Below are 18,342 nucleotides of genomic sequence, written 5' to 3' on the forward strand. Positions count from 1 at the left end.
CTTACTAGTCATAGAATGGGTTTTAGGAAGAGTGAGCATCATGCGAATAATATATTAGAAAATGACAGCTCATTCTGAGTGTAGGCTGTTGTGATTTTTTGCATGTACATTTTATGTTAAATGAGTCTGGTATACTGCTGGGTTAGAAGAAGTTTAGGTCGTATTTCAAGCAAGTATTTACATATGTGTTTCATTCTAAACATGCTTACATATCTTCTTGAATAGAAACACTTTCTTCAGTGTCTGTGTAGTGCCACCCTGCATATTGACTCGATTTTATGTTCCTTCTTTATTTCCTGTTGGTGTTTTATTTTACTTATGATTCCTGTAAGCCACTCATTCTCTGATGCAATTTTTGGTAGTTTCTGGCCCATGGAGCAACCTCCTAAATGAGCAAGATACAATCCAGTCTCAATTGCAATCAATAGGGAAATTCCCATTGACTTCATAAAGCCCAATCCAATTTTCAAAGTGGTAAATCAACTGTCTGTGTTCATCTGGCCTGTTACCTCAGTCAGAATTTTGTATTTCACATGGTGTCTGGCTTTTATTTTGGTGGGTAACTGAAATCCCCTTAGAATTGTTCTGAACCTTTTATTGATTTCATAATTCTCTGTGGTCATGCTCATGCCTCATTTTTACTGAGTCATTTTAAAATACTTATTTGAAATAAAGTGTAAAGTAGGCAGAAAATGTGCCTGTTTCAGAGCTGAAGTCACTGTGTTTCAAAATACTGTGGCTACCAGTTTCAAATGTGGTGATACAATTAGGTGCTCGGGGCGTAATGCTGAGGAACTTGGCATTTTGACAGGCAGTGCTGCAACACCTGAAAGTTAGGTATCTGAGATTGAAAGAATTCTTTCAGCGAGCACCTAATTCTGCTGATACTGGAGGTGTGGTTGGCGCATGGGAAGTATCTAGGTCAAACACAAGGAAGTGATTTTGGAACAGGTCTGAAACTCTTTTTCATTAAGTCTCAGTCAATTCAGTCCTAAGCTTGGACTTACTCTTCTGGTAAAGTGGGATTCATAGCCAAACACTCTCTTCTTGTGCACCAGCATCTAAATTATGCATTTATGAAGAAAAGAGCAGTAAGCAGAGAGTCACTCTTTTGACAGTCTTGCAGACAGAGCACTTACACAGTGAGTGACATGGATTTAACATGTGGGAGAGTATGTGCACTACCTGGGCTATAGTGCACCCATGAGCACAAGTAACGGGGTGAGAAGGAGCACATTTAAAAAAAAAAAAAAAGAAAAAAAAAAAGCAATATATCTCTACAGTCCAGTGTTAAGAGGCACTTGGTGCTGAGTCTTGGGGTCTGCTCGTCATTTCCTTGAAGAGCTTACATACCTTGTTCCCGTATTCACAGGATAAAGAGAGAATTGTGAGTGTGTGTGTGCGTGTGTAAATGAGAGCGAAAACACGAATGCTACAGCAAAGAAAAGATGAGTAAGAATGGAAAGATCAAGAATGAAAGTTGCACAGTTGGTATATAGAAGTGATAGGTAAGACACTGCAGTACCACATTTTGAAAATAGTTCTGTTGTGAGAGATGAAAAAATCAGCAATATTGTTAATTTGAAATACTCAAAATTATGAACCAGCTATTCAGAAAGTATGGAATTAACATGAGATTTAAATATAAATTGGGGGTGGTGGTATGGTGCATACTTCTGTTTCATAGCTTAGCATGCATTTGAGTAACATCTTTAAGTTTTTTTGGAGCTGCAAACTTTTTCATTGGTTTTTGTTTGTTGATTTTTCAAACTATACCATGAACCTGTCCAGGCCTTGCAGCTTTAGGAAAATCATCAGTGATAAGAGTCTTGATAAAACACAGAGTTGTCTCTGTACCATAATGTACCTGGATGTAATGTAAAAATTGCATTTTAAAGTGATCAGAGAGGATTCAGCCATCTTCAGCTGTAAGGGGCATGGCTGGTAACACAAAAATTGTTGGGTTTTATACCCCCAAGATACGGAGAATAAGGGAATGAAAGTTATTTGTAAAATTGGGACTCGGGGAGAAAGTACCTAAGGAATTCAGGAGCTCAGTTCCAATGTTTTGTTCCTTAACTGTTTAGTAAACCTCTTGTGTTTTAAAAGGCTAACAGGTAAAACAGCTATTAATAGCATGAGAAAGGTTAGAGAAAGAACAAGTCTTTTGTCTTTGCAAAAAATAAAATACTGACCAACCGGTGGTTACTCTTTTCAGCACTACAAACCACAGCAAGTATGGATCCCTTTCTTTCTTGGCAGATGCTGTACAGTAAAACATAAAGATCTAGGCAAAACAGAAAACATCTGGATATGCAGATTATTCTTCACAGTTTAAACCTTGTAAGGAGAGAACAGCAGTAGACTTGGGCAATTCTGTGGAATGTATTTTTGGAAGGGCTTTTTAAAGTTACAGGGCAGCTGTATATCATTGTAAGAAAAGAATGTAATTTATGTAGTTCCTGGCCATTTCTATAATCACATCAGCCAAGTTTTCCTAGAGTGACTAGTGATTTTTACGTGCCCTAGTTTTTTAATGCACAACTCGAGAAAAGTTTAAAGCTTTTTTTCCCCAATAGTTTTCAAAACTTACATGCTGGATTAAGCTGTATTCATCTTGAATAGCTATACACTTCTACAAATCTAATCATAGCATTAGAAAAATCCTTCATGAATATGAAACTTCTGAAGAAGGATATATTTCTTAAGAAATATTCTTAGTGGGACAAGACTGTAAGGAATAATGAACTAATAACTTATTTACTTTGTGCAATTAATATAATAGAACAGTTACAATCATTTAAAAATACCGATTAAAATTATTTTGCTCCACTGTGAAGCATAGTTACGTTCATCATACTAGCCATAGGTGCTTCTGTTGGCAAGTTAGAAATCTGAAGTAACATGGGCACACACGTCACTTTTTTTCTTCACTATTTATGTTTTGGTCCATGGAACTGAAACGCTCTGATTAATTTTAATTCAATTTAGTAAAATCCTGTGTGCTCCTTTCCTTTTGGTTCTGTGGCTATGTCTATGCTGCTGCCTATGAGTTAGTGTCACAATACCCAAGCTAGCTCAGAGAGCAGCAGCTGCCTAGCTGTGAAAGCACAGAGCTCAGCACAAATCAGAAACAGAGAATTTCCATCCCAGTGCTAAGCTTCATGCTGCAAGACACTGCTACTAGCATCCATGCCAGCTTATTCAGTGTAGCACAGGTAACTCTATGCTGTAGTATAAAACTTACTAGCTTATACCTATTTGTTTTCCTCTACTTGAAACAGGGTAGTTATCTCTCAGCATTTCTGAGAACCAGCCCTTCTAGTATGACTCCAGCTGCATGCCCTAAGTGCAGACACTTGAAATGGCTAGTCGCTTCTGCGGGGCGCAGTCATTGGGTACTTCCGACCGAGGCATCAATGCTGGGTAGTTACTGTAACTAAAAATAATGCAGATGTTAATTTGCAGGGTTTTTCCTCTGTCAATGGGGTCCCAGAAGAGGCTGCTGGTACCTGGCACTGGATCAAGACTTCGCAGCCCATGATTTTGCAAAACTGAGGAGAGCATAGTTTTTGTCTTCAGCTGGCTCTGGAGACAGCTCTCCCTTCTCGCACGTGGATAGACGGTTCCCCTTTGAGTAGCTGGGACAACCTTGCTGGAATGACCCCACTAACTGAGGGACTGTCGTAGCTTACTCCATTATGTGATCCAGTAAACTGAATGTGGCCTGCGAGTTACATACAGGATTGGCTTCCAAGGGAAAGAGCAAAAATTACATTGTTAAATTACTATCAGACTGTCCAATGGCTATTAGGGCTTCTCTGTGTTTTATCACAAAACAGCATGCGTATCCCATATGCAAAATAATCTGTGAATGTCCAGAAGTCTTGCATTTGGTTTTTGAGTTTGTAGTTTTCTGGCTTAGAAGCCATTCCATCTTGTCTGCAAAATTAATGAGACTAACCTAGCTTAGTAAATAATCATCTGTATCATACTGTATCTATTTACAAACTTGGTAAATGGGTATTACTGAATGCATATGACTATAAAAGTAAGAATGCATATGGCATTGCCAGTTTATAAAAATTCATATTTTTGTTATAAACCAGACTAATTTCCTAGTCAAAAAAAAAAAAAAGCTGGTAAAGTATTTTTGTAACCTTCCTTTTTTTAACTTCAAACTGAGGCAGTTTCTGTCGTCTTCAAGACTCGAAGATTTAGAGAAAAGAACTCTATACTTTTTATAGAGTCCCTACTTCTGAAAAGACAGTGAAACAACATTCCTTGACCTCAGGTTTACAAACACTTAAGGCACACTGTATTTCCCTTCTGGTAGGGCAATAACCTTTAACCTTTTAATGCTCTATCTTAGGCCAGTTTCCCAAACTATGCGCACCCTTCTCCAAGGAGAAGCAAGAACTGTTAAAGGTGAGCAGCAGTATGAAGTGGGCACCACCAGGATTTGTGATGAATCGAATGAGGGAAGCAGCCAGGAGAGGTGGCTGGGGCAGTGGCAGGGATGAAATAGTGGTGGGAAGGCTTGGGTGGGCAACTATTTATTCCCCTATGCCTGTGTTAAAATAATTACCAACCACTGAATTCTTTTTACGGGCACTGAATTTAGATCAAAGTTAGCACAAGAAGTCTGTCCCATGATTAAATGTACCAGAAAAATGGAAGTTGAGGGGCTGAAACGTGTATATCCTTTCATGCCAGTGCTGTGGTATGGATGAAATACTACGTTAAATGTGAGTAGTAAGTATTCATTTTCACTTTCTCTGTTGTTAACACATGGTTATACCAGATCTCATCATCCACTGTAAAAGAGTTAGGAAAATAATGGCCTGCTACATGCAACCACCTGTGATTTCCAGCTCACTTCATTCCACTTTTCAAACTCCATTTATTCTGGCCAGAGGATATGAAACTGGGGAGGAATAAAGGGGGAAAAGAAGGGACAAAATGACGAGGTATATGTTTTGGAGTTCATAGGTCTTGTTTTACGGCAGCCCAACTGAGTGAGGGAACCCAGCTAAAAGAACAAGGCTGGGAGAGGGACAGAGACTGAATAATGTAGAGAAGGCTCAGACACACAGTGTGGAGAGTAGAAGCAGGGTCAGACATTGTAATAGTTAATATGCTCATCATTTAAATGGTAAACTGCTTTCCAACCTATCTGGTGCTGTAGATAAAATTTCTAAGTAAAAAGAAAAAAAAATCCTTAGCATTTCCCAATATACCATTACAATTTCAAGGTAACCTAGGAATGTAGAACAGTTCACTTACTCTCTAGAATTCCCATGGTTAAAGAAATACACAAAAAGTAAGAGAGTTCAAATAAAACAACTAAAATGATGTTTTAAGAAAACCAGTTATGACTTCTACATTTTTTAAAAAAAGAATAGCCAACACAGCCTAACATAACACTTGTGATGATGAGTCAATCCAAAAGCAAAGTCAGTAATAAAGCCATAAACTGCAGCTTTCATCTGAAAGTATTACACAGATGTCAGCAGGGAAACAATTGACCATGTAATGTCCCTGCAGGAGATTAATTTTGTAATAAGAGACAAGAATACTTTCATTTTAAAATTGCAATAGCCAACGATGTCATATTTTCTCATCAATTCAAACAATATTCTCAACAGGCGATTACTCTTCCTTGTGGTCAAGACTTACAGGCAGATGTCTACCAGCCGATCCAGTTCAGGACAGCTGCATTCATACATTTCCCTGCAGCTGATATAGCTCTGGTTCATTAATTCTCCCAGCAGCTGGATTGCATTGGCAGGTGCTTCGTTGCATATCTTCTTAAATTCCAGCACTCTGGCAGCTTCACTATACACGTGCTTTGCACGCTGGTGTAACTTGAAGGTGGAAACTAAACAAAATGAAAACATTAAGTAGTACAGTTATCCATTGTTATTTAATTCAAAAGGAACATAAAAACATAGAATTGTTATTTTTACTAATTCCTATTTCATATCAGAACACTCTAAGCTAAAAGTCTTCTGCAAAAGCTCACCTACATCTTTAAAAGAGCTAATAAAGTAATATTCAGAATTCATCAAAATATGATGGGCACATTTTTATAACATTATGCACATAACAAAAAGAGTATAATTTAAAAAAATATACAAGATTAAAACTTCTCTCTATAGGAAGAGATTTTAATGCACTGAACTGATACGTGAAATATGAAACCAGACATATGTATACCCAGCTTTGCAGGTCAGCCCCAGCATTAGTTCGTTGCTGTGTCGCTGGACAGACTCATTCTTCTCTCTTACTTTGCAGATACAAGCCACACGTTCCCAAGTTAGCAGTGACGTGCTGACAGAAAGCGCTCACGTGCATTAGGGCATTAAGCAAACGCTTTCAGGTTTTCAGACAGGAGCCAAACTGAGTCATGAGAACACCAGAGAGGTGCCCAGTGCCCTGCAGGCTGATAGCTGCCAGCACCTGCTGGCCCAGGACATTGTGTGCAACTGCTCCAGGCCTAATTTGCATCCATTGTGTCACAGATAGATCTTTAAAAAAAATAAAAATAAAAATTTAATGTTTATTTTGAAACTGAGGTTAATAAAAACGCCGTTGGCCATACTTCCTGGTGCATAGGTAAGGAAGCCCTCTCAGGTATTTCCTCAATGCTGGCTCAACGTGACTGCAAATACCACTAGGTTAAAGGTATGCTGAAGAACACAGGTGCTTTCAGTTTGGTTTTCAGGGTTTGTTTACCAAGCCTGGACAGTGGGGCAAAACCAGGAAGGGCATGTCTGTGGTTAAAGGCTCCTTGAGCTACTCCAAGGTTAGGCTGTTAAGTCCATTGTTTTCCTCAGCCACCAGAGTTCTGTTCGTTTCAATACTACGGACTTGTTGCTGTTATTGAGGAAGTGTTACAGAAGTATGCATGACAATTTAGTTTATGATAAAACTGGATTGTTTGAGCTTTTTTATATTAGCAAGTGAACCTTATTCTTTATTGGGAGCACCTACTGCAGTATGTTTCATCATTACAACTCAAGCACCTCAGAATATCCCTCATTTTCTTTCTACACATGAATTCTCCTTTGTAACAAGGACTCTTTCCTCCTGTCAGCTTCTGGTCTCTCTCACTTTTTAAAATTGCTGATGAAATAGTCAAACACAGGCAAAAGGATGAGAAGATGGGCAAGCCCCTGTATTCCTAACAGAACTTGCTGTCTGACCCAGACACATGCACTTCCTACTGGGCCGTTCTGTGGAGACCGAGTTCTGGAACCACTTCTGATAATTTTGGCAGTCTACATTTGCAATTGTACGTAGAAGTCTTCCTTGAAAGACTGGAAATGAAACTCTGTCCAGTATGAAGTAGTCTCTCATATATATATATATATATGTATGTATACATACACACACTCCAGATTGCACCCCCTACTAAAACTTCAACAGTGTCTATACAATCTCTGTATCTTTCCAGAATAAGTGTAAATCACACCTATAAATGCTGAAAACACAGAGCTGATAGACAAAAACAGTCTAAAATGACAGAGCAACATGGAACACAGAAGTTTTCTGCTATTGATGATATTGCTTCTAGTGATATTTATTTTGTAACTCAATACAGCCTGCTACTGAGAAACACTGTGTTGCTGTCTTGTGAGGAGGCCTTCTAAATGTATTTAAAATTAGGATAGAAATGACAAAATTGAGAGCCCCCCAGAAACACCACACAGGAAGAGCATGTTCTGCTTTCCCACTTAGAGGTGTGTTCTGCACCACTGTATTTTGTTGCTGCTGAAGTTACTTGCACTGTGTTTTGCAGAGCAACGCCTCGGTATTTCTGAATGTTGGAGAATGGCTGCATGGCATTTTTTAAGGATGGTTTCTCTTTAAATATTCTTTTCTTATAAGCCATTGTTTTACAGCAAGGAGATTTATAAATGTGCATTTGTTTAGGGAATATCTAAAGTTGCGTGAGAGATTGCCATAGCTCACACTCTCTTGTAAATCACCATTGAACAGTAGTAACCCAAAGAATGAACGGAAAACATGTCTGTTTTCAATTGTAAGGCAACAGACTTGCCAAAGGCTGTGATTGATTCAGAGACCACCCTTTGGTAGAGCAATGCTCTACTGGCCAGATTACCTTTAAAATCTCTGGGGTTGTGTTATGCTCGTCATGTTATGAATTGGAATGGAAATGGGCACTCCAGCCCCTGGCTGTCAGCCAGCAACTCTGGGCTAAGCCCTTGACAGTGTCTGCTTGGTGGAGAGCCCCGCGGCGCGGGGGAGAATTCACTACCTTGACGCTGGCTTTCTCTCTGTGAAAGCAACCCTGACAAGCAGTTCTCAAATGAGAGCGTGGCTGTATGTTATTTTCAGAGTCCTTTGTGGCTGTTTACAGAACTGGTATCAGGTAAAGCCTGGCATCATTACATTAGCTGTTAGTTGTTTATGGGCAGCGTTTTATTTCGGAAAATTATGTTTGTGTTTAGAAAAGGTTCCACTTAATTTGCTTTTCCTCTCTGGCAGCATGTTTACTGTTCAGGTAGAGTTATCTTCAGGATGGCAAACACCTCTGTACTCTCTGAGTGCTATTCTATAACAATCAAATGATTCTCATATTTTCAGCTATCAACACCAAATGCTTCTGGTAATAGAGAAACCCTGTTGGATCTCTTCTGTTTGGATGGGTGGTCCAACAAACCATCTCCATATAATAAAAGATAGCAGAGCACACATGATATTCCCCAAGACTACATCTATATTTGAACCTTCCTACTCTATCACAGCCTGTATACTGAATCTATGCAAGCAGATCTGAATTAACAGGCCAGGCCATGCCAAAGAGCTACAGAGCCCATGATTTTAGAAGAGTGCAGGAACTGATCAAAATCTGTGTGTTTCATGGGAAAGCAACCACATTTCTTACAATTAAAAAAGAATGATTTCATATGCCACACTTTGTCATGGTTAAAAGAAAACTTAAGTGTGCACAACTGCTTAGTTTATATCTGAGCTAGGGCTGGAGGGGCTCTGAAAGAAGAGAAACTGAAGCCCTCAAAGTAAAGTGGGTGGTGTTGCACAGTACTTGGGCTGTAAGGTCTTGCCCTCTGCGGGGCTCAAAGGAGAGCAAAAAGGTAGGATTTAGGGAAATAATGCCCCATTCTTAAAAGTATTTGGGTCCTTAAATCTATTATTGTATATGGAAATTAGGTACTCAAGCAGACTAAAAATGTAAATATATTTTCCTAAACCTTTAAACTATTAAGCCCTGGTTTCACCCACTTATATTTATTTCCAGCTGAGGGGTACGGACGTACTCAGCTCACTCTGCTGTCAGTGGAAGGGGCAGTTCAGGTAACTGTTCATCTCACCTGAGATGTGAATTGCCCTACAGCACCCATTTCTGTGACTAGAGAGGAAGTTAAAATCTTTGCTGCAATGATGCTTGCTGACTGCCATGCTGACATAAGAGCAGTTGTCCAGCACGTGTCTTAAGTAAAGTTTCTCCCATAAAGGGATCTGTGCAATATCCAGTCCTGTTGTTCAGCTTGTTTAAAATGCCGGAGCACCGTTTGCATCAATGGGGATTCATATCAACTAAGGATCACGTCTCTGATCAGAAACATGCTGTCAAAAGCTGTTTGTTCACACTGCTGTGTGTTTCCTCTCTGCTGCTTTCTGTGTAGCTCACTGCCATGCAAGAAAAAGTTGTTTGATTTTAGACCTAGACATGCTGGCACAATCAGAATCTTGGGGGCTTTGTTGTCCCTTTCTGAAGAGTCAATGTGGAGATTGTGATTTATGTTGTATGGTATCAGCTGCACACACAAAAAGTTTCTTGTAGACTGAAGTAAGAGTGAGCTATACCTTCTATAGGCTGAAAGAAATACAGATCAGAAGTTGTTACAATGAACATGAAAAGTCAAAATGAGACCAAAGAAAACTTTGGGGAGGACAAGGAATCTTACACACAAGTCCACTCTTAGTGATGCTTTGTCACTAAGTTTTTAACACGTTCACCTGCAGTCAGCCTATAACTGGCAGAGCTAATCCACCTTTCAAGTCATGGCCTCAGTAATTATTTCTGAAGCTTCAAAGAGGACACAGTCCTCAAGGAATCTCATCCACTGTTAACTGCTTTGTGTTTCCAGTCAACATCCATTTTTCAGGGAATGTCAGTGACTCTTGCTGACCCTTTGTGCATTCTCTGTACCCAGGCTTTGCTCTTCTGCACAGGATCTCTGTAATACCATCTGTGAGCAGCTAGACTTAACTCACTTAGCAACCACCAAAGGCCCTTGAAAGAAGCAGTGACATTTTCCAGTGCACTAATAGTTCACACTGCAGCAAGAACCTTGCAATTTGTTAAGACACAACTAACATTAATGAAAGCTCATTCAAAATCCGTACAGAATCTCTTAAACAAAAATCCCGGGCTATTTGTTCCAAACAAAAACATCAGTTAGTTATATGTAACAGAGAAGTTTACTGTGGGTTTGCAACTGTATGGTCATATTTTTTGTTTTAACTTTATTAAAAATTGTGTAAACCTGTCCACTCCACTTACATGGATTTTTTTCTCTATAATTAAACGTTGTGGCTTCCCAGCAACTCATATGATTTGTTGTAACTTCAGTTTCAGCAGATTCCTTTCTTTAGGGACTTCCTGTACAATTCTATCTGATCTTTAGCTAAAGACCAGCCTCTTCAGGCTGTATATTTTTTTCTGGCTGCTTTGGCAGCTTCTTACGATGTGTTTCACTGTAGATTAATGAGCTACACATGGCTGATGGAACTGTTAAAAATTTACAACAGGAAAAACTCACCAATGCAAAATCATGGAGGGGACAGTTTCTACCACCATTACTCATGTGAAATAGTACCTTTCTCTGTTAGGCATCCTGCTGATTGAACATGAAGAGGGTGAAGGTTTCTGGTTCATAATGTATATAAGAAAATGCTGCCAGATGGCTTTAATTTGAGCCAGATTGTGAACCCCCCTACTCAAAGTGGGGAACTGTTACTCTACTGGGACTGCTCAAGTGACTGTTTGTAATCCAGCTTTCTGAAAATAAACGAGGGACCAGCTGTTGCTGGATTCAGTGACCCTTTTAGTAGACACCTGCTTTGAGAGTATGGTAACTACCAATTTTGAGCTGTTTTTTCTCGAGAGACATGCGAGCTTTAGCAAGGCTGTTGTGACTGACCTAGAACATTCACTGCCCGTGCCTGACCTGTGGCAGTCCCGAAAGGCCTGCTTCGGCTGAGTACCTGTATGGGGTCTGCCTGGAGCGGACATGTCCTGGGGTTCATCCCAAGGAAGCTGTAGTTTTATGGAAGGAGATGAAGTGTGCCCCAATTTGGCCATGACAGGGATCAGGCTGAGGCTGTGATAGGCACCCAGACCCCAAAGCTGGGAAGTGCTCTTAGGTTCACCAATTTGGAGGTAGCTTCTGTTCTTGTAAGACAGGAGCACTCTATGGCCACACACAACAAAACTCTTAGGTGTGGCCGAGGAGCACATCTGAGAGTCCACCTTCACGTACAGCCATGCCTTAGTTTCTGTGCAAATAAAGTAAAAATTGTTCTTGTGTTGATCACCATTAATACAGATAACTTGGCAATGCGAATGAAAGGCTATTCAAACACCACTCCTTCAAGCTACAGGACGGTTTTAGAATTATCGTTCCAGGAGACAAATAGGAGGGCAGTTCAACAGCCAAATCCCAACAACAACTGGATACCTGTTATTCCCATGACAACTCACTTCCCAGGTTTAAATGCCACAATTAGATTAACAATTTTATATGTGAAAAGGAAAAATCAGTTTAAAAATAACTCACTTAAGAACAAAAAAAACTTTTTATAGTTAAAGGAATACACTTTTACAGGAGAGTATCCTTTTGTGGTGAGGCTTATAAATACTTAATGTCCCACAATAACCACACACTAAATGTTCTGTGAAGTGCTCAAGTCCAAGACAAAATTATGGCATAGTGCACCTTAGAATGTAAGAAATATTATTTGCTCTAGAGATGTTCAGAAGCCACAAGGACAATCCATGTGTAAACATCTGGAAGGGGGATTTAAACTCAGGATTTTGAGTTGGCCAAGGAACAACTGCAATAAGTTTACAAAGGCTTTATGCATCGTCTGTGCTTCTCCAAACCTGGGGAACAAGTGGGGCTGTACAGTGAGACACTGCAGGAATCCCTGAGTACCTGCCTATAAAAGGGATACAAAGTTGCTGTGCATCAGCCACAGCCTGGGACTTGCCCAAAGCCTGTCCAACGTGATTTTTCTTTGGGATCTGGATATTTTCTTTGGTCAGCCTTACATACACACAGAACTTTGTGCAAGTATACAGTACCATCACTGGAGCAGTAGAGGAAGGAAAGCTGGACTGAAGGCTAAAATAATATACATAGTACTGTCAGATCCTTAAACAGGAGATACAGCATCAGTAATAACGTTAACTATCACTGGGCTTTGAGTAATACAAAAGAATTAAAACTACTGACAATTTATATTCAGCCACAGAGAAAATTCAGATTCTGGTAAATGATCTAAGTAGTACTTCTCATGCACATATTTTACACTTAACGTTGTAATATTTTATCAGAAAAGTTGATAAAACCTATACAAAGGAATAAAAGGTACCCTAAATGTTAGAGCTCTCTTTGTTCTTGTTGAACATGAGTTCAACATTCTGAAATCCTCTGCAGAGATCATTTATTTCTTGGTGGGTTTTCTCACATAAAGAAGCCAGGCTTTGTCATTAAAGTATAGTGGGAAAGTAGAGGGGAGATAAGGAAAATATTTTTGTCAAACACCCTCTGGTTTTCCAAAGCCAACATAAAATGAAATTTGTCGAGTGTGTTAATAAAAAAGAAAAAAACACTGTGCATTTAGATTTTCTTTCTGTGTCTGTCTTGTTTCTTCTTTGAATATAGTTTTACAGAAATCTGTTATTTGATTTTATATTGTACATGCAAAGAGACTTCCAGCATAACCCATTGTAATTGGCCTTATCAAATGAAATCATGGTCACGCAAGTTTAAGAGATTCCGTTCAGCAAACATCTGCAAACACTATTCAGAGCCACAGTATAGCATTTCCTTTGAGTTTCTTCTATAGCTTTTGAGTTTAAATTTTTTATCCAGGTTTTGGGGGAGGGAGGGATGGACAACAAAACATAACCTGGATAAACAATTCAGTTCTACAGAGCTGTAGAATTTTATTTTATAAACCAGGTCTATAAATTATAAACATCTGTAAGTCTTGTACTGCTTCATAAAGGGGAGTTAGGGGACAGCATAAAAGAGTTAGAACTTTGTAGTTCCCCATGAAAATGCTGCAGAGTGCATCTACAGAGTTCAGTCTTGTACATACAGCACAGAATGATCATAGCTCTTTCTGTGAAGATCAAGAGCTGGAGTAAGATACCATATTCCATGCTGGTACCCCTCTGGCAGTGTAATTAGACAGTAAGATAATTTTATGCTCTCTGATATCACTGTCTTGCAAAACAGGTTATAGATTCAGGCCTGATCTCAGCTCAATATATAACATTTACAATTGTTCCAGATATACATATTATTTAAATATGTGCACCAGTATGCATATATATATGTTACTAATTTATATGCATAAAATATATACCTTCCTGAAAGCAGTCTTGGCAAGGATATAATTTCACTGTGGAGAACAGCAGAGGTATTAAAGCCACAGAATAGAAACAAGGAAGTATGGATTATTTTAAATGCATAAAGAAAGATTCTAATCTCAATTGGAAATGACTATGTAGGCAAATTAACAATTTCATAAATGCTCTATTAAGTACTATTAGCAACCCTACTGTATACATCCAAGACAATTCTTTCAGACGCCAGTCAGTCTTTCAAAAGTCATATACACCAATACTCAAGACTACATGGTATAATTATATGCGAGAATATGTGGGAAATACATTTAGTAGTAAATTGTTTACCTGCACCAACATTTTTGTAAAATAAAAAATATATATATATTGGCAGTAACAGAAACTTCTTTCTCAGGAAAGAGTGGCCCAGAAGATTTGCTTCATGTTTTATGAAGTGACCATGTGTTTATCAATTCGAAAACAGAAGCACAAGCTCCTCCACTTGTGCTAGCCCTGAACACCAGTTAAAGGACTGCAAACAGGACTCATTTGATCGATGCTGTAACCATCCAAAATGTTTGGTTTTGTTGCAGCTATGGCTTAAAAAGGAAGCCTAGCTTAGTCTTTTCTCTAGAATAAAGCCTGGGTTATTTAGAGATGACTCTAAAATATTACAGACTAATCTAAAATAGTAAGTGATCTGCTACTTCTACCATTTAAGAAACCATTCTGCCATTTAGCATCTTGCCATCTAAGATTCTGGAGAAGTATTCTGGCAAGACTTGTGCACTACTTACTAATATTAACGCAGAACTATTTTATATAACACAAACATCGTGCAGTAAAAAACGCCATTTCATATATGCTTACCGTCTTGAGTGTTTTGACTAAGGATCTGAGAGCGGAGGTCCTCCAGGCTAATTCCCAGGCATTTACAAATTTCCTCTGTGCTGTAAGGCTCAGGATGTAATACCTCCTCGACAATGGTCAGCATTTCCTCTAGGCTAACTCCTAGCTTGGCTTGCACATCTTGGAGTCTCAACATTTTTTTCCAGTCCAGGCCTTTTGACTTCGAGAGAAGCTAAGAATTAAAAAATAAAACATATTGTGTTTTCCAGTTTAAAACTAACATTAAATTGTCCATTAGCATCTTTAAGACCCATTTGTTCTTTTTCACTTCTTAATTGGGAATCATCAATAGCCACTTTCAATCCATACAGAGCAGATAATTACTATATTTTTATATAAAAGCTCTATGAATGACAGATACGCTCCCCTACATGAGGCATTGTCCATGAAAGCCCTACTGACATTGTGTGATATCAAATCAGTGATTCATCCCTTTCCATGGACGTTATTACTTCAAACAATTGTTAATATTTCAAAACCACATTCAGACTATTGTTTATACAAATGCTACAATGTTGTAACACTGCAAGTCCCCAAGAAGTCTCTTTCTGCACTAATTTGCTCTAACATTGAAAACACAGCTTGATCTTTCTAAGATGCTCCTGCAGTCTCCTAATGACCGTTGTCACTACAAACCTTTCTCATAATATTCCTAAAAATACGAAAGTAGGTAGGCATAAGATTTGTGCTGGAGAATTAACTGTATTCTTTCTTAGTGTCTAGTGTTTAGGGTAAATTATAAATAAGCACATTCTTTTAACATAAAATTTAAGATTTTGAGCCCTACAAGGTTACGATGTGTTAGTCAGAATCTGTTCCGTTCCTAAAGGATTGCCATTATGCTAATTAGTTCTAGATAAATGTGTTTCTCCTGCTCCAGATGATGATGTCATGTGTTATGTATCTTTGTGATGTTTTGGCAATTGACAAACACACCAGAATCCTAAAAGGAAATACGTCAAAGAGGCTCTTCTCCAGAAGGCTGCTGCGTGTGATGATGCTCCCCTGTGCCTAATGAAAACACCTGAGCAAAGCAGCTTTCCTTATGCTTCCATGAGGTGGAATATTTTTAATGTTATTAATGATGGAATGATATTAAGTGGTTGTTGTGGGAGCCTACTGATACAACACCTTAATTGCAACAGATCACTACCAAGAGACAGATTAGCAGGGACGTGCCAACGTCACTTTACTGGATTGATAAGTACACGACATGCCTCTAATTCTGCACCATTTAGATTGAGATTAAGATTTCCATATATGCCAGATTAGGCTTTACGTTTGCAGAGAGTTTAAAGTAGTGCAGCAAAATCTGGGAATGAATTCCTTTTCCCATTCAAATCCATGCTAAAACCCCTATCAACCAGGCCAAAACTTCGCCCAGTGTGTCTTGCTATTCTTTTCAATAAACACTGGTTTTGAGTGAGATTGTTTTGAAGTCATTTAGGTCTCAATCCAGCAAAGCAATTTAGTACGTGTGTAACTTCCTGCATTAAGAAAGTCAGGGGTTTTACATACATACATGCCTGAAAAGTATTTGCGTTGCTTTGTGTAAAGTTAGAGCATGAACTGGATGTTTAAGCAGATCTACTGTCCAGCTATCTGCTATAGATTCTCACCCTCCTGCTCTCCTCCAACAACGCTTCTGCAGGGGCTTTTCTAATTTTACTTTATTACGGCACATAAAAGTTAACTACTTTTGGTGCCATCTAGTGAATTGCTAAAATTTATATGAAGCTTAGCAGAGCAGAACAAACAAAATCCAATCAAAATCCCAATCATATGACACTGCTGTCATTTAAAACAGTGTTGTATGTGGTGGTGGAGAAAGAAACAGCTGTGTCTAGTGGCTAATGCAGAAATCAAGGTGAGAAAATTTTCTGGTGAAAGACTTCTTAAGCCTCTTCTGGACTGCTTTTCAAAGGCACTGAGCATGTAGACCTCCATTGCTTTAATGTACTTGTATTTTGGCTTACTTATTGATCAGGTACAGTAGTAATTATTGCTTCAGTTATTTCATTTAAATATTCAATAACTCCTGTGTTGGTGCATGTTTATGACACGAACTTAGATCTGTTTCAAGATGCTAAATTAATGGAAATTTTCCCCCTCATAATTTAATCCTAATGTTCAGCATCCCCTAAACTTTATTACCAGAATTTAAATAGAACTAAGAATTTAGAAAAAAAAATATAATGCTCTCTAAGGCAACAAAAGTCCTTCTACTTACTTGTAAAATAAATAATCCAGCTAGAAGTATTTGTCACACGCACTGTGTCATCTATTCTAATTTCTATTCTTGAGTGGAGATGCTGTATTTTAGATGAGCTAACTACATTGAGTTTTACAGGTCAGATCTTCCAAATGGAAACTGACCCCTTCGGGCCTGTGGGCAGGGCTTTTTTGTAAAATTTCATATTGCTTATAGCGAAGTTTCAATTGTAACAGCACTGGGAAAAATGTTATGGGCAGAAAGATTTTTTTAATATATATTTTTTTATTATCTAGCTGCAGCAGCTCAAATTGTAATGGACACGGAACAGAAATGGGAAAAATCCTATCTATTAAACGTACAAATGTAATCCCAGCACTGATCCCCACAGTTGGATATTTTCTTCATGATCTCTGACTAGATGGATTAAAGATGTGGACATTATCCAGCTGGCTCTTAACTGTCAGGATATAGGATCTGTAGCCTTTACTGTCTTACTGTTCAACACTGGCACGCTGGAGCACGGTATGCAACTAACAGTAAAACATACTCAGTGAATGATGGGACAAATCTAAATAAAAGAAAGCCTGACTAAGGAGTATTGGGATACTTAGCCCTTATATAACAACATCATTTTCTTACACTTTACATTTCTATATACCATCTGAGTGTCTTCCCACACTTAACGCACATTGGCTGATTAACTACATGGCATCCCATTTGCAGACATTCTTGGCACCACTACAGCTGAAACTGAACTGAAGCACACGCTACGAAACATGGGGATAGCAGAATGTTCACTGATGTTCATACTCATCCTGCAACACCTACTGCGCAAGTGTTCTAAGGTATAAAGTACATGTTAATTTCCTGTGGAACTGAGAATGTTCCGAGGAATGTAACTGACTTTAAACATGCTGTTTAATGGTGTACAGGAAAGCACTCAGAAACTAAAGCAAAAATTGAAAAAGAAGAAAAAACAGAACAACAAGAACAGCAAAAATTCAATCAAATAAATGGCTTTCTAGAAGGGAAAGGCATGGAACCAGAGACAGGCAATTTTGTGAGGATGCTCAAGATTTCATTTGCTGTAAGACAGACTGATATCAAAACGTTCTGTACTAATGCCAGCAGAGACATGTTGTACTGGTATCTTTACTTACACAGATTTCCGCAAGGAGTAAGAAATATGAGAATGGCCTAAGGTGGAAGAGGGGGGAAAAAGCCCATCCTAAGGCACTTATGGGCACAATGGGCATTTCTTGTAAAATATTATTGTGAAGCTCTGCATGTTATTTCATAATTCCATTAGCTTAATGGTGCATAAAAGACTTCCCTGCTTCCACTTACATACCTGCCCTCCTTCACCCCACTGTGACCTGTTCCTAAAGACAATCTTTCCTGGCTAAACGTATTTTTATAGTGTGTGCAGCTTTCCATCTGGGTAGCATATGTTTAAAAATAGACAGGTGTATGTTGTTAGTCTACTTAAAATCATGGATCTGCTAAAGGCACCTATTTAGGGATTGCATCATAGCTAACAGGAGTGTAAAAAATCATTCTTCCTTGCCACCTTTTGCAGTTTACTACA

The 18,342-nt window shown here is 38.7% G+C and overlaps 2 protein-coding genes across 9 annotated transcripts in view; one reads left to right on the forward strand and one right to left on the reverse strand.

Moving 5' to 3' along the window:
* Window positions 1-18,342, forward strand: part of FAM227B (family with sequence similarity 227 member B) — a 233,305-nt gene that overhangs the window by 202,689 nt on the left and 12,274 nt on the right. The gene's annotated exons all lie outside the window — the stretch shown is intronic.
* Window positions 1-18,342, reverse strand: part of GALK2 (galactokinase 2) — a 56,446-nt gene that overhangs the window by 3,756 nt on the left and 34,348 nt on the right. For all 5 annotated transcript variants that reach the window (XM_080607929.1, XM_080607927.1, XM_080607926.1 and 2 more), the window contains 2 exons: window positions 14,501-14,711; window positions 5,680-5,881 (listed from right to left, as the gene is read on the reverse strand). In XM_080607929.1, coding sequence (XP_080464055.1) covers window positions 5,680-5,881; window positions 14,501-14,711 — 413 coding nt within the window. The remainder of the gene's footprint in view (window positions 1-5,679; window positions 5,882-14,500; window positions 14,712-18,342) is intronic.

Source organism: Anser brachyrhynchus (genome assembly GCF_964034855.1).
Source record: "Anser brachyrhynchus genome assembly, chromosome: 11".
NCBI lineage: Eukaryota > Metazoa > Chordata > Aves > Anseriformes > Anatidae > Anser > Anser brachyrhynchus.